Genomic DNA, 17,182 nt, shown 5'->3' on the forward strand with positions numbered 1-17,182 from the left:
GAAGGAGTTACCTTCATCATAGATCACTATTCCTATTTCTCAAGTTTCCACCGACTCCCCCTCTCTTCAAGGCCAGTCTTGGGCATGCCTTGCCTTTAGATGGCACTTTTGGGCAATCTAATGTGTCCAACAGGAGAGCCTCGTTTGTTAAACGGGAGAGCCTTATCCTGTGAATATCAGTGCACTATCCAGAACAGACTCTCTGTCGTCTCAGAGGCAGTCCCCAGCTACCTAAGAAGTTTGGCAAAGCGAATGCACTTCTCAAGGTGCCAAAGCCACTCGGTGGACCCCAGTCTTAGGAGACACCAGACAAGGCTGTAGGGACAGATGCTGGCTCCACAATGACACGGGTTCAGTTCCTAACTCGGTATTTCCTATGTGGCCTTGATGGGTCTCTTAATCTCTTAAATTTCTTGGTCATAAAAAAATCAAAAGAAAAGTGAACCTTGAGGCCATTATGCCAGGGGAAATGTGCCAGTCACAAAAAAAGACAAATACTGAATGATTCCACCTGTATGAAGTATCTAGAGGAGCCAACTTCAGAGAGACAGAAAGTGCCACGGTGACTGCCAGGGACGAGGAGAGGAGGGAAATACGAAGTTGTTGTTAAATGGGTACAGAGTTTTGGTTTTGCAAGATGAAAACATTCTGGGGATTCATTGCACAACCAGGTAAACGTCCTTGACGCTACTGAAAAGTACGTTAATGGTTAAGATGGTAAATTTTATGCTTTGCGTATTTTGCCACGATTTAAAATATGTTAAAAAATTTTTTGAAAGAAAGGAAGGGAATTTAGCTAATGCTTCCTTTGCAAGGTTGTTTCGAGGATTTGAGGTAAAATGCCAGAGTAAAAAGTAGATGGTGGCCGGGCGCAGTGGCTCACACCTATAATCCCAACACTTGGGGAGACCGAGGCAGGCGGATCACTTGAGGTCAGGAGTTTGAGACCAGCCTGGGCAATTTAACAAGTCCCCCATCTCCATAAAAAATACAAAAGTTAGCTGGGCGTGGCAGTGTGCTTGTAGTCCCAGCCACTCGGGAGGCTGAGGCAGGAGGATCGCTTGAGTCCAGGAGGTAGAGGTTGCAGTGAGCTATGATTGCACCACTGCACCCCAGCCTAGGTGACAGAGTGAGACCCTATCTCAAAAAAAATAAAAGAAGTAGATGCCTAAATAAATGTTAGTTCCGTAGCTGCTGAAGAAGCACAGGTTTTGGGGGAATTGTAAAGTCCTGCCTTCAGGAAAGGGTGGTGAGGGGTAGAGGTGAGTTCTCACCAACAACTCAGCCAGAGTTTATAGCCTGATACGGCTACATTAATAGAAATACAGTTTCTAGAATGAAGGAGGTGGTGATTCTGCTCATTGGCAGCAAGGAGTCCGTGCCTAGGAAATTCCATTTTTTAAATTTATGTATTTTTCTTCTTTGAAATGGAATTTTACTCTTGTCCTCTAGGCTGGAGTGCAATGGCACGATCTCAGCTCACTGCATCCTCCACCTCCTGGGTTCAGGCAATTCTCCTGCCTCAGCCTCCCAAGTAGCTGGGATTATAGGCGCCCACCATGCCCAGCTAATTTTTATAGTTTTAGTAGAGACGGGGTTTCACCGTGTTGGCCAGGCTGGTCTCGAACTCCTGACCTCAGGTGATCTGCCCACCTTGGCCTCCCTAAGTGCTGGGGTTACAGGCATGAGCCACCGCGCCCAGCCGGAAATTCCATTTTAGACTGGAAGCCACAATATAAGGAAAACAGCTCCTTGGAGTGCATTCAGAGATGACTCCATGGCCAGGACAGGGAGGGGCTCTAACATAAAAAGAACAAGGGGGTTCGGAGACGTTCCTAATCTTGGGGTAGAAGGGAAAGACGGCAGCACCACTGGACAGCAGGAGCAAGAGGAATAATTTCAGGAATCTGAGACGCGAAAAGATAAGGGGGAAGGGTCATGGGGGCATTTGTGGGTTCTGTCCTTGTAGTTCTCAAGAGCCGACCAGAAAGAAAGGCCAGGGGACGGAGCCAGGCTTTTTCTGAGAGACCCCTGTAGACCCCAGCCAAGCATAGAGGCTGGCGAGAGGAAACTTTTTTGTTTTTGCTTCTGAGACAGTCTTGCTCTATTGCCCAGGCTGGAGTGCAGTGGCACAATCTCAGCTCACTGCAACCTCCCCGTCCTGGGTTCAAGTGATTCTCCTGCCTCAGCCTCCCGAGTAGCTGGGACTACGGGCATATGGCTCCCCATCCTGGGTTCAAGCGATTCTCCTGCCTCAGCCTCCCGAGTAGCTGGGACTATGGGCATATGGCTCCCCATCCTGGGTTCAAGCGATTCTCCTGCCTCAGCCTCCCGAGTAGCTGGGACTACAGGCATATGGCACCACGCATGGCTAATTTTCTTATTTTTAGTAGAGATAACTCCTGGGTTCAAGCGATCTGCCCACCTCGGCCTCCCAAAGTGCTGAGATTACAGGCACATGCCACCACACCCAGCTAATTATTGTGTTTTTAGTAGAGACGGGGTTTTGCCATGTTTGCCCAGGCTGCTCTTGAACTCCTGGGCTCAAACGATCCACCCACCTCTGCCTCCCAAAGTTCTGGGGTTACAGGCGTCAGCGACCATGCCCAGCCAGGAAGCTTATTCCCAGTGGTCTGGCTCTCCAGAGTTGCCACGCTGAAAGATGCTTGCTCTGGAGAGAGTGAGCTCCCTGTCACCAGAGCTATGCAAGCAGATTCAGGCCAGCCCTCCCGGAGAGCATGAGATGGGGAATCACGCATAGAGTGGACCGAAGGAGGGATTGAACAAGAAGGCTCAAAGGGTCCCTTTTGACCCTGAAGTCTAGGATTTCGTGAAGCTACAGGTGAACCCATTGGCATGAGAAGCATCCAGGGAGGAAAGATGCAAGCCCTTGGAATATCGAGAGAATATTTCCAGCAGGAAAAGAAGTGGAAGGTTAAAGGAAAGCCAGAGAAGGGGACATTGGCCTGGGCCATCAACTAAGAGAAAAGCTGCCCAGAGCCAGGCATGGTGGCGGCGGCGCCTATAGTACCGGCACTTGGAGAGGCCGAGGCAGGAGCATCACTTGAGCCCGTGAGTTTGAGACCAGCCTGGGCAACATAGTGAGACTTTTTTCTCTACAAAAAAGTTTAAAAAAAAAAAATAGCCAGGTGTGGTGGTGTGCACCTGTGGTCCCCGCTAACCCAGGAGGCTGAGATGGGAGGATCTCTTGGGCCTGAGAGTTCAAAACCAACACCAGAGATGCGGGTCAGAGAGTGGGCTGGTAGGACGGGACGTGGCCAGGCCTGTGGGAGGGTCTGAGTATGAAGGATTCATCCTGGGAGCAGTGAAGAATCGTAGGTGGGATTGAGACATCAGGTTTGAGTTCTAGAAGGATCTCTCTGGCTATACATTGGAGAACAGATGGGAGTGGAAAGACCAGAAGCCAGGAGAACTGTGGGAGGCTATTGTGACAGTACGGGGAGAGATGGCATGGGCCTGAGCTGAGGCCATCCCTGCGGAGGTGAGCTGGAGGCGGGCTGGGCAGGAAGAGGAGGGCGCAGACACGGTCCAACACTGGTGCAGGTGGCAGGCATCTGGACCAACACCTTTCCCATCAGGAAACCCCCAGGAGGAGCAATTTACTAGCTCACTGGCATACAACATTCGTTTTCCCTGGGTGTGTAGTTAGAATGTTCTACGGAGACCTGAAGTGCTCGTTTATTGCTAAACCACTGTGCTCCTGTTATGGAGAAGTAGCAGAGGGGTCGGCACCTGTCAATTATGTCCGAGCCTCATTCACACCTGTTTGTTGAACATCAGGGCACTGGCATAAATACTCACTGTCCCAATTGGTGACAGTAAAGGTTCAGAACTCTTGAGACTTCATGGTCAATAAGAAGCCACAGCTTTGCACTTTGAACTGCATGTGAAACCCCGTCCCGTCCGGGGGCTTTCAGCAATTCACAGCCTTTTTGTGGTAAAAAAAAGTGGCCCACCCACCACCCCTCCGGGGCCTCCTTTCTGAGCAGTGGTGATCCGAGTTGCTGGTGGGTCTCAAACTCCTGGGCTCAAGCTGTCCTCTCGCCTTGGCCTACCAAAGTACTGGGACTACAGGCATGAGCCACTGCGCCCGGCTTTGAAGCCAGCATTTCTTTACTACCTACGAGGCCTGCTCAGAGTCCGTGCTCAAAAAGATGTATTGAATGAATATGGGCTTTGACGCACAGGCTGGAGCGCAGTGGCATGTTCTCCTAGCCCACAGTGGGGCTGGGAGGGAGTCATTGAAGTGAGCTGCCCTCTTCCTGTTCACCTGCCTGGTGTTTATGTCACAAGACTGCCCTAGTGGAGGACTCTCCAGGTTGAGGTTAGGGGTTGGAAACCACAGCTGACCCTCACCACAGAGAGTGGGTCTCCATGGAGGCCTTGGCCACTGGTGCAGCATCAGCGTGGGACACGTGGTGGTCAGCATTTGGTCTCCAGCTGTGGTAGCTGTTCCCGACCTCCTTCCTGCAGAGTCAGTGACATGGAGTTACCTCTGGGAGTCGAGATGTTCGCTGTAATTGCATGCTGCGGGTAGGGCAGCAGGGCCTTAGCCCATCATCAGCTCCTGGGTCTACTTTGTTCCTCGGGGGACTTGCTCATCTCTGGTGTCCTCAAGCCTGAGTTTTAATGGCCATGCAAGCAGAGAACAAGAGGCAAAACCTGGGGCCAAGAAGGGGGTGGAAGATTGGATCAGAGAAAACCCCCCTCCCCTGCCATATAAAACCAGGGACTTCAAAGGCCACACTCTGAAAGTGTAAACTGGCAGGGTGGGGGAAGGAGTCTGCCCTTAAAGGGGAGACGGTGAGGGTTCTCTCTTGTTGGTTCCAGAGGGAGAAGAAAATGAGCCTCCCAAGAGAATTCCTAACCACAGCCACCTCTCCACAGGTCTGGGGCCATGTCGCACATGAGACCCCCCAGCCCTCTCCCCACACCTTCGCCCCACCAGGCTGCAGCTGGCCCAAGGCCCTGTCTTTATCCTCTGCAAGCCCACCCCACTCTGTGTCCTTCCCATGATGCCTTACCACATTTTATGAGTCAAATTGTTCAGACTTTAGAGGCCTGGAAGTAGCTGTCTACATCCTGTATTCACATCCCAATCAGGGGCACTGCAGTTAGGGGAAAGCTTTTTTTTTTTTTGAGATGGAGTCTCACCCTGTGACCCAGGCTGGAGTTCAGTGGCGTGATCTTGACTCACTGCACCCTCCCCCTCCCAGATTCAAGCAATTCTCATGCCAATTCTCATGTCTCAGTCTCCCAAGTAGCTGGGACTACAGGTGCACACCCCAACGCCCAGCTAATTTTTGTATTTTTAGTAGAGACAGGATTTCACCATGTTGACCAGGCTGGTCTCAAACCCCTGACCTCAAGTGATCTGCCCACCTCAGCCTCCCAAAGTGCTGGGATTACAGGCGTGAGCCACAGCACCCAGCAAAAGCATTTACTTACCATACTTCCTGGGGCCTTTCAGGGACCCTTGAGGGATGGGCAGGGGTTGGGGGGCCCGTGGAACTTCTTCTAGGATGAGGTGACCTCATAGACCCCTGGTTCCGGCTCTCCTTCCCCAAATCACCCAGTGAGGAATATGACGCCAGCCCAGGGAGCAGAAAAGCCTCCTTCACCTTCCCCAGAGAAGCAAAGCTCCCCTGGGTCTCACGGTGGAAACCATCTCTGTATTTGCTGGCTTGACTCTTAACAGGAAGAATTCCTGAGACACGGTGTCGCTGGCTGCTTGCTACCTCCCAGGTGACTGCTGAGGGGAGGCAGAGTTTAACCTGATGCCAGCTAAGAGTAATTTCCCCCAAAAGGGTCTTCCATCTTGAGACGAGGAGGATGTGAAGTGTGCCTGGGGCCACACATGCCAGGGACCTTCGTGACAATGTCCTGGACACCATCGCCAGGTGATGGGCATCGGCTTGTGTGAGCCCCGTGGCCACCAGTCCCCTTGCCGGGTGGCTGTTTTCTGCCATCGTGGTCTGGGTTACCACTGATATGCAAGCAGTATCCTCCTCGCCCCTGTGTTTCTAGCATCAACTCTGATTTCTCAGCAAATGACAGAGAATAGACAAGAAACAGCAAGAAAGATCTCCCGGGACAGTGCTCAGGCTCGGTGAGGGGCCGTTCTCATGGTGGGGCAGACACAAAAGTAGAACGAGGGCTCCCAGTGGCCCTGTCTCTGCAGGGACACAGGAGGAGACAGGAGTCTGGCGGTGACCACAGGGAAGTGATGTCTCAGGGCCGCCACCGCTAGATCTGGGGTTCCAGATCTAGAAACACAGCTACAGCTGGTTTAACAGGGGTCTTCAGGAAGACGCCAGAGCCTCAAAACCAGTGTCACCACACGCCGACCCGCAACAGGGCCCCCTTCTTCCTGCCTCAGCTGCCAATGATGGGCTACGCTTACTTCTCAGCTCCTGAAATGAATTTATCCCAGCTCCAGATCAGTGTCTGTTTCCCTGTTCCTTCCTTTCACTGCCATTAGGCCTGTTTTTAGTTTGAATTCTCCTGTTTCGTGGATCTCACCACACAAACCACCGCAACGCTTCATTTTGTGAGTTTTGTATTTTTTTTCGACGCCCTCAGGACAGAAATCCTGAATAACTACGTGATCAGAAAGTTGCATGAAAGTAACGAAGGCAAGCCAAAAGTGATAGAAGTCTGACCACCGTGACCGCCAACAGATGGGCCACAGAGAGACTGTCCGTGAACTTGGAAACTGATTGCAAGTGCAAATGCTCCACAGAAATTATGCAATCAGGCCGGGTGCGGTGGCTCACACCTGTAATCCCAGCACTTTGGGAGGCCGAGGCAGGTGGATCACTTGAGGTCAGGAGTTCAAGACCAGCCTGGCCAACATGGTGAAACCCTGTCTCTACTAAAAATACAAAAATTAGCTGGGCGTGATGGCGGGCATCTGTAATCCCAGCTACTCAGGAGGCTGAGGTGGGAGAATCACTTGATCCTGGGAGGTGGAGGTTGCAGTGAGCCAAAATCATACCGCTGCACTCCAGCCTGGGCAACAGGGTGAGACTCTGTATCAAAAAAAAAAAAAGAAAAGAAAGAAAGAAATTATGCAATCAGAAATTGAAATCATCAACAGCTAGATCCCTTCTTTTGTGAACCATCACCCTGTGATGAGATGGTATCCGCTCTGAACGGCTAAATGCCTGCTTGAGACCATGTAGGCTCCCGGGGACACCTTGTAACCGGATGCCCGGGACTTCCCCAGCACTGGCCGTTCCAGAACACTTCAGAACCAGTGTTACAAGTCAGGGTGGTGAGGCCACCTCCTTGGCTGCCACCAGAACAACTTCTCCACTAGGCTAAGAAATAGGTTTTCTAGCCCAAGAGACCAGGAGAAATATCTCCAAATACATCTTATTCCAGGCAGAGTCTTAGATATTTTCTGCCCAAGAGTTGAACTGACCAGCAAGGGAGGCGTAAGCTCTTCAGTGATTTGACGTGATCATCAGAAACACTTGGCATGACACATCTGGAAATAAACTGGGAAAAATCTTTTTTGTTGAAGAGGACATTTTTCTGTAGTCTTAATAGTTGATTAGGTCGGATGCAGTGGCTCACACCTGTAATCCCAGCTCTTTGGGAGGCCAAGGCACGGATCACCTGAGGTCAGGAGTTCAAGACCAGCCTGGCCAGCGTGGCAAAACCCCGTCTCTACAAAAAATATAAAAATGAGTCGGTTGTGGCATTGTGTGTCTGTAATCCTAGCTACTCGGGAGGCTGAGGCAGGAGAATCGCTTGAACCCGGGAGGCGGAGGTTGCAGTTAACTGAGATCGCACCACTGCACTCCAGCCTGGGTGACAGAATGAGATTCCATCTCAGGAAATTAAAAAAAAAAAAAAAAACAGTTGATTAATTAGCATGAACCAGTCCTGGACATACAGGTCACCTTGCCACCTTCCTGATGGCTGGTTCTAGATTCAGTGTGGACGAGAGATAGTGACAGACGTGACCTGCTTGGGCCTAGACAGACCCACCCAGGCATCACATGAATTCAACTGAATGTAATTCCAAGAGCTCCTGGAGAGGCAAGGCAGGCGGCCACCAGCACCGCCCTGGGCGGACGGAACTGCCATTAGAAATATCCTAAATTGGCTGGGCGCCGTGGCTCATGCCTGTAATCCCAGCACTTTGGGAGGCTGAGGCAGGCAGATCATCTGAGGTCAGGAGTTCGATACCAGCCTGGCCAACATGTGAAACCCCATCTCTACTCAAAACACAAAAATTAGCCAGGCATGGTGGGCACCTGTAATTCCAGCTACTCAGGAGGCTGAGGCAGGAGAATCGCTTGAACCCAGGAGGTGGAGGCTGCAGTGAGCCAAGATCATGCCACTGCACTCCAGCCTAGGCAACAGAGCGAGGCTCTGTCTCAAAAAAAAAAAAAAAAAAAAATCCTAATTTGTCTGTATGCAGGGCAAATAGATTCAATGCTGTTGCCACAGAATTGCTTAAAGCTGCCAAAGCCACTCCTCCTAGAACTAGATTAATCAGCCAGTTCCAGGGCAGGCCAACTTCTTGTTTGTCTTTCTGAGTCCTTTCTCAGCCATTGTTAGCCACACGCTGCCATGCCACAAAATAAAACACATGACGGAGACGCTGCTTGGCCAGGCTTTTCTTTTCTTTTCTTTTTTTTTTTTTTTTTTGAGATGTAGTTTTGCTCTTGTTGCCCAGGCTGGAGTGCAATGGCGTGATCTCTGCTCACCGCAAACCTCCACCTCCTGGGTTCAAGCGATTCTTCTGCCTCAGTCTCCTGAGTAGCTGGGATTACAGGCATGTGCCACCAAGCCCAGCTCATTTTGTGTTTTTAGTAGAGACGAGGTTTCTCCACATTGGTCAGGCTGGTCTCAAACTCCCGACCTCAGGTGATCTGCCCACTTCAGTCTCCCAAAGTGCTGGGATTATAGGCGTGAGACACCGTACCCAGCCAATTTTTTGTATTTTTAGTAGAGATATGGTTTCACCATGTTGGCCAGGCTGGTCTCGAACTCCTGACCTCACATGATCCACCCGCCTCGGCTTCCCAAAGTGCCAGGATTACAGGTGTGAGCCACCATGCCCAGCCTTTGGCCAGGCTTTTCTGATTGAATGTTTCTAGCAGTGGAATGTAAGTCTGGGAGGAAGAAGCAGAACTTTCACCTCAGCCCACGTGTCCCATGTCATTCGCCACCATCTCCCACCTGTCTTAGAACTGTGCCTCAGTCCTAAGTATTAAGCCGGCACAAGGCCATTCACAAACGACCTCTGCCTGAGTTGTGTGTCCTGGGCACTTCCGTGGCTAGGGACCGTGTTCCCATTTTCCAGATGGGTAGGCAGCAGCTCAGTGAGTTTGGGTAACTTGCCATGGTATGTCTTTTCCCAGACACCCTGTCGGGTGGCGGGCACTGGGGTGACCTGTCCTCGTCATCCAGTGGGAAATCCCCATCTGCTCTCTGGGGGTGGTGGTTTCCTTGTTCAGGAATTGCAGGTAAATGATGGAAAAGTCCACTCATTTGTCCCGCAGCCCCCAGCACTGGTCTATGCTGTCCTCCTGCCTACGTCCTCGGATTGGCCTGGTTGGCTGAAAATGCCAGGATCAGCATTCAAAACACTTTGTCCAGTGAAGGGTTAAATATGTTGAAATAAGCCCGGCCTTTACAAAAGCAGTGGCATTTACATCCTGTACGTTTATGGAAATCCTTGCTGAAGAAAAACAACCACAACATTGTTTGTGCGTGTTTTTAGGAAGAGAATGGCCAAAGTGTCTTTAATTCACTGTTTACCCGTGAGAATTACTCCCAGGAGTAATCCCGCAATAAAATCTTCTTGGTCTATGAGAATAGAAAGAAATTGAATCAAAAGACTCGATTTCCACTTGTATTTATTCAGTCTGGGAAATTCAGTGGGCCGGAGTATTAGTATCAGCAGGGGATTCCTTTGCTCCTAGCGTTAAATTACTGTCATAATCGCTCAATTATTTCTTCCTTGTACTGTTTAAAATAAAAATCCATCACATTCTGTGTTTTTTTTCCTAGCATTTATTAGGTTGAGTGTTTAGGAAAATCAATTATAGTCAGTCAGGCATGAATTGATGAATGTTCTTGTAATAATTGTCAGTTGTTAAACTGAATGTACTTTCTCTTTCACCCCTTTTCATTTCCTTCAGAGGGCAGAGGTGGCTCAGAGAGAGGCGGAGACCTTAAGGGAACAGCTCTCATCGGCCAATCACTCCCTCCAGCTGGCCTCACAGATCCAGAAGGCACCAGACGTGGTGGGTAGCCCCGGCCCCGTGGGGGACTGTCCCCGCCTGGCCTCTGCACCTTCGAGTTACAGCCGCTTGCTCCTTTTTGTTTTCAACATCTCTTTTTGGGAATCACGTTTTAACCAGTACTGCTTTCTCGGTGGGGTTTGCTTTGACCAATTGGGGGCCAAAGCTTGTTAAAGTCGAAGGAAGAGCTTTGCTAACTGTGCGTGGGTGGGCTGAGGCTAGCGTGGCATCCACCCAGGGCCAAGGTGGAGGCTACGCAGACACAGTTACAGACACAGTCACGATGCCCCAGCCAGGCCTGGGGTGTGATTGCTGGCGTGCGGGTGCAGACCCGAACCAGGAGCCTCTCCAGAATGACACAGAGAAATTGAGGGTTTCCGCTGTGCCCTTCCAAGATGAGGAACAGTTCAGGATGAGCTGGGAGGGTAGGGGTGGGCGGGCAGAGAGGTAATAAAATAACATTCTGCACCGAGTTTATAGAGCAGGAAGAGTGGGTATCTACCACTTTTTTGCAGCTTGCTTTTTCTGAAATTAGCGCAAATGGCTCTTAGCCCAAACATTCCCAGCTCGATCAAGGTGGCTTTGAACTATGGGTTTCCAGACTCTCTTTCAATGCTGTACAGGGACAAGGAACAGCGTAGGAGCTAAGACCTTGGGTGTTGGAGCCATAGCCCCCGGTGCAGACCCCAGCTCAGCAGTCTGGTGATGGGGACAAAGGAGCTTAACGTCCCTGAGTCTCCGTTTCCCCGCCTGTAAACTGGGGGGTTGATGCGAAAGTTATTATGAGCAAATAACTTAGAGCAAAGCTGGACATGTAATAAGACTAAGTAAACCTTAGCAGTAATTCTAGTTGTAGTTGGCACCATTATCTCTGATCCCTCAGTTTTGGGTTGTTTTTTTTTTTTTTCTTTTTTTTTCTAAGACAAGGTCTCTCTCTGTTGCCCAGGCTGGAGTGCAGTGGCACAGTCTTGGCTCACTGCAGCCTCCACCTCCCAGGCTCAAGGGATCCTCCCAGCTCAACCTCCCGAGTAGCTGGGACTGCAGGCGCACACCACCACACCTGGCTGATTTTGGTATTTTTTTATAGGGACTAGGTTTTGTCGTGTTGCCCAGGCTGGTCTCAAACTCCTGGACTTAAGTGATCCTCCTGCCTCAGCCTCCCAGAGTGCTGGGATTACAGGCATGAGCCACCACGCCTAGCCTGATCCCTCAATTTCTAGCACATAATTTCATCACTAGTTCACTTACAAACCTCAGTTTTCCCATGTGTAAAATAGGAATTAAGTGATCACAAGGCCGCTCTATGGAGCCCTCATCCTAAGGTTACAATCAGTACCTATCAGTTGTAGGAGTCCTTTTATCCAACAGTGACTCCGTCAAGCCCTTGCCGTATGCTAGGGCTTGTAGTGGACACCCGAAGAACCATAAGGAGTAAGATGAGGCTGGTTGCAGAAAGTACAGTCTCATCAGACGAACTTGCTCTTGTAATAAATTCAATCATTGACAATCATTATTTCCACCCAATCTGTGAAACAGAATACCGTTATTTCTTTTTTTTGAGAGAGAGTCTTCCTCTGTCGCCCAGGCTGGAATGTAGTGGCGTGATCTCAGCTCACTGCAACCTCCACCTCCACCTCCCGGGTTCAAGCAATTCTCGTGCCTCAGCCTCCCAACTAGCTGGAGCTGCAGGCGCATACCACCACGCCCAGCTAATTTTTGTATTATTTGTAGAGATGGGGTTTTGCCACATTGCCCAGGCTGGTCTTGAACTCCTGTCCTCAGGTTATCCACCTCCCAAAGTGCTGGGGTTACAGGCATGAGCCACTGCGGGATCTCACTCGGTCACCCAGGCTGGAATGCAGTGGAGTGATCATGGCTCGCTGTAGCCTTGACCTGGGCTCAAGCGATCCTCCCGCCTCAGCCTCCCAGGTCTTGAACTCCTGTTCTCAGGTTATCCACCTCCCAAAGTGCTGAGATTACAAGCATGAGTCATCATTCCCGGCCCTATTTTTTTATATAGATGAAGAAACAAAACCTCCATGAATGGTAAACACCTTTTGCCAAAGCACAGTCAATCTAATGGCTGAGCTAAGACCTGAATTGGGCGTTCTGGCACCCCAGACTGTGGCTTTTAAATTATTCCCCAGGAATGAATCTAGATCAAGGTATTAAGACTCCCTTCTAAGAAAAGATTTTAGCCTTCTTTTTAAAATTAACATTAATTAAAACATTTGTTGCTGGGCGCAGTGGCTCACACCTGTAATCCCAGCCCTTTGGGAAGCTGAAGCAGGAGGATCACTTGAGGCCAGGAGTTTGAGACCGGCCAGGGCAAAATATCGAGACCCCATCTCTACAAAAATTTTAAAATTAGCTGGGCATGGTGGTATGTGCCTGTAGTCCCAGCTACTCAGGAGGCCGAGGCAGGAGAATTGCTTGAACCCAAGAGGCAGAGGCTGCAGTGAATTATGATTGTGCCACTGTGCTCCAACCTGGGCAACAGAGAGAAACCCTGTCTCCAAAAAAGTAAATATGAGACTGGGTGTGGTGGCACACACCTGTAATCCTAGCACTTTGGGAGGCCGAGGCGGGCAGATCACCTGAGGTCAGGAGTTTGAGACCAGCCTGGCCAATATGGCGAGAACCTGTCTCTACTAAAAATAGAAGAATTAGCTGGGCGTGATGGTGGGCGCCTATAATCCCAGCTACTCAGGAGGCTGAGGTAGGAGAATCGCTTGAACCTGGGAGACAGAGGTTGTGCAGTGAGATCGTGCCACTGCATTCCAGCCTGGGCGACAGCAAGGCTCCATCTCAAAACAAAACAAAACAAAAAAAGATATGATTGAAGTGTTCCTGGATGTAGAGAAAAGATTTGCATTGAGCAGGCCATCACGTCCTTCATACTTCATGGACTCTGGAACTTAATTTTAACTGAATGTCCCCTTGGCTCTGTTACAGTTCCTTCCTCTAAGTTTAGACAAACTGGATCCAGCACCATGGCTAGGGTGGGAGGCAGCCTTCAGGACAGGGTCAGCGGCTTCCCCTGGCCCCTGGGGTCCTGCTTCATTCTGCAAAGGAAGTCGTCCATTCTGATGTGTCTACACGGGGCCCCTGAGCTCAGTGTTTTGGTTGAAAAGAATTCTGGCACTATCCTGGACTGCAGCAACCAAAACATTTCAGAAGGAAATGAATGTTTTTGCAGGTAGAGTCCGTTGTGGATCCTAGGGGCGCTTAAACACTTCATCATCGGTTAAGTGCCGTGTTTACATGGCACCGGTTCAGTCTCCCCAGAGCAGCCCCGTGGGGCTCCCCGCGGGCATGTATTCCCACATAGCCAGTGGGTTCCAGCTTCAGCCAGTTGGGGAGCAAACATAGGAAACTGGGCCAGCGGAAAAATGGTCTGTTGGGCTTGGCTGGCAGAATGCAGCAGAGAAACGGTGGAGTCTGTAGATCTAGCAAAGGCCAAAACCCATCCATTGGGTATCCCAGTGGAATCTCCGATTCTAGAAGGTGAGCGGTCACTGAGTGAGCTGCTGGCCCAAGTTTGCAGCCATGCTGGGCTTTGCATAGTTTTGTTTGTTTGTTTGTTTGTTTTTTAGTGAGACGTAGCCCCGCTCTGTCACCCAGGGTGGAGTGCAGTGGCGCAATCTGGGCTCACTGCAACCTCCACTCCTGGGTTTAACCAATTCTCCTGTCTCAGCCTTCTGAATAGCTGGGATTACAGGTGTGCGCCACCATACCTGGCTAGTTTTTGTATTTTTGCTAGAGATGGAGTTTCACCATGTTGGTCAGGCTGGTCTCAAACTCCTGACCTCAGGTGATCTGCCCACCTCAGCCTCCCAAAGTGCTGGGATTACAGGCGTGAGCCACCGCACCCAGCCTCCCTAAAGCTTTGAAGGCCACCTCTTCCTCTCTCTGATTTCCTCTCTAGCTTTTGCCCATGTCTCTCCCAGCCATCACCCTATGGACTGACAGGCCGCTGCTTCTCATCCAGGCCCCCTGGATTGCTCCCCAAGCCCCTCTCTGTTTCTTTCTTCATTCTCCCTTATGTCCTTGTGACAGGACAACTGGGAGTGCCCACTGTGTTGAGATGGAGTGAGCCACAGTTTCAGATAAAGGAAGGATGGGCCAGGCGCAGTGGCTCACACCCATAATCCCAGCACTTTGGGAGGCCAAGGCAGGCGGATCACAAGGTCAGAAGTTCGAGACCAGCCTGGCCAAAACGGCAAAATCCCATCTCTACTAAAACTATAAAAATTTGCCTTTGCCAGGCATGGTGGCATGTGCCTGTAATCCCAACTACTCAGGAGGCTGAGACAGGAGAATCGCTTGAACCTGGGAGGGGGAGGTTGCAGTGAGCTGACATGACACCACTGCACTCCAGCCTGGGTGACAGAGCAAGACTCCATCTCAAAAAACAAAAACAAAAAAAAACAGAGGGAGGATGGTCATGTCTGTGTCATTTCCAAGGTCTTACTGCTTTGGGGTTCATTTTCACCTCATTTAGTTCATGCGAGACAGCGATGATTTTTGCTGTTTTATGAAGGAGGAGTTTGTGGCTTGAGTTGCTGGGAGTTGGCCAGTGTGGCCAAGCTCTTGTGGCCATGCCCAGCCGGGCGCAGGAGTTGAACCCTCGACCACCTGCTGCCCGGTCCCCACTCAGGGTCCAGGGACAGCACTGAAATCCACACCTTTGACCTGTGTCACTAGAAGCACCTGTCCCAGATACATTCACTTTGACTTGCGCCTTGTAAAACCCACATTCCCTTGGCTGGTTTTACTGACCCTTTTCGTAAAAGCCCTTTAATCAGTGTCTATGGCCAGCACCCCTCAGGGTGGAAGATTAAGATGAAGACGTGATATAGCATGATTCAACCTGTGCCCAGACTGACCTCCCTACATGTCACTTCTGCCATGTCCCCTCCTTGCTCCAGAGCTGGCAGGGACTCCCCAGGGCTGCCACATGTCCAGGCGCCTCTGGCCACCCCTGGCAGCCGTCACTCCTCCAGCCCTGCCCCACACTCCTGCCAGCCTCTGCACCTGCCTGCATGTCCTCCGCCCTTCCCCGGCACCCACCCTGAGATGGAGCCCGCTTTCCTTCCGACAAGGTCCCGCCAGCCCTCCCGAGGCCCACCCATTCCCCCCTTCTGTGGCTCAGCCCCACGTGCCGCTGTCCTGGTCCTCCTACCCTGGAGGGCTCGTGACGTTGGCCCTGCCCGGCATTATTCAGAGCGGTGCTTTCCAGACTCCCTGTGATGGACAGTTTTGTTTTGTTTTTTAAATTTCCAGTCTGTGGCAGACTGATCGTTTTATATAAAAGACATTTAAAATGTCACCGAAATGCCGAATCGCTATAAAAGTTTCTAAACACTTATTCTCGATTTCTGTAATTGCCTCACTGTGCACCAGCAACAGTTTGCAAATTGGCAACGATCCCTGCAGCTCACGCTGCACAGAACGGGCCTGGACAGCCTGTGCCTGGTAAATAAGCCAACAGGAGATGCTCGCTCCAGCCCCCCAGGGCCACGCGCACAGCTGTCAGAGGTCAGGAGAACCGAAACACCTCTTTTACAACCTCATACAAATCAAAGAAGCAGGAAGGAATACCCTCTTTGCACACAAAACTTTACAGACTTAAATGGTAAAGGCCTCATTTTCCCCGAGGGAGATATGAAACATTATTTCCCTGAGTGAATGCCTGCCTGTCCCTAAATTTGAAAATCCGTGGTGAGCACACGGTGCATGGGATGGCCCAGCTGTACCTGCCAGCTGGGGCCACGGTGCCACCCTTTCCCCACAATACAAGCAAGATCAGGACGTGAAACTGAGCACTTCAGAGGGGTGACAGCGGCAAGGACAGTGGCTTTCTGTGTTACAGCATGAGCTGCCCCCAGGATTCGGCTGTCATGGACACCATGCAGCTCTGCCCTCTCCACCCCTGTCCCCATCTGTCATGCCCAGAATTGCATCTGCCCTGCAGAAAATATTTCAGAATCTTTCAGGAGCCAGGATTCCTTTTTTTTTTTTTTTTTTTTTTTTTTTTTTTTTTGCTTTGACACAGAGTCGCTCTGTCACCCAGGCTGGAGGTCAGTGGTGCAATCATGGCCCACTGCAGCCTCAACCTCCTCAAGCTCAAGCGATCCTCCCGCCCCAGCCTCCTGAGTAGCTGGGACTATAGGCATGCACCACAATGCCTTGCTAATTTTTGTATTTTTTTGTAGAGATGGGTTTTCGCCATGTGGCCCAAGCTGGTCTCGAACTCTTGAGCTCGGGTGATCCACCCACCTCTGCCTCCCAAAGTGCTTGGATTACAGGTGTGAGCCACAGCACCTGGCCCCATGATTACTTTTAAAGGTTGAAAAAAGTACTACTTGAGTCATTGAGAAGTAGAATTACAGATTTGACTTTTTCCTTTTTTTTTTTTAATACCTTAGCTTTTTTCTATTTTGCGTATTTTCCACAATGAGCATTTAGTGAGGTTAAGGGGTGGGTAGCCAGGTTTTTTTCACATCAATTATCCTAAGAGTTCTTCAACAAAGGAACACCAAATATACATTTTCCACATCTTTTAATTCTTTTATTAAATAAAATACTGGCCGGGCACGGTGGCTCATGCCTATAATCCCAGCACTTTGGGAGGCCAAGGTGGGTGGATCACTTGAGGTCAGGAGTTCGAGACCAGCCTGGCCAACATAGTGAAACCCCATCTCTACTAAAAATACAAAAATGAGCCAAGTGTGGTGGTGCCCACCTGTAATCCCAGCTACTTAGGAGGCTGAGGCAGGAGAATTGCTTGAACGCAGGAGACGGAGGTTACAGTGAGCCGAGATCGCGCCACTGCACTCCAGCCTGGGCGACAGACCAAAACTCTATCTCAAAAAAAAAAAAAGAAAAGAAAA

General features: G+C 50.4%; 1 protein-coding gene across 7 annotated transcripts in view; it reads left to right on the plus strand.

The window, feature by feature from the left end:
- CUX1 (cut like homeobox 1) overlaps positions 1 to 17,182 on the plus strand; it is a 468,328-nt gene that overhangs the window by 344,191 nt on the left and 106,955 nt on the right. For all 7 annotated transcript variants that reach the window (XM_057302918.2, XM_055114738.2, XM_034964655.3 and 4 more), the window contains exon 10: positions 10,185 to 10,289. In XM_057302918.2, the coding sequence (XP_057158901.1) occupies positions 10,185 to 10,289 (105 nt within the window). The remainder of the gene's footprint in view (positions 1 to 10,184; positions 10,290 to 17,182) is intronic.

The sequence above is a fragment of the Pan paniscus genome, chromosome 6 (assembly GCF_029289425.2).
Source record: "Pan paniscus chromosome 6, NHGRI_mPanPan1-v2.0_pri, whole genome shotgun sequence".
NCBI classification, from domain to species: Eukaryota; Metazoa; Chordata; class Mammalia; order Primates; family Hominidae; genus Pan; species Pan paniscus.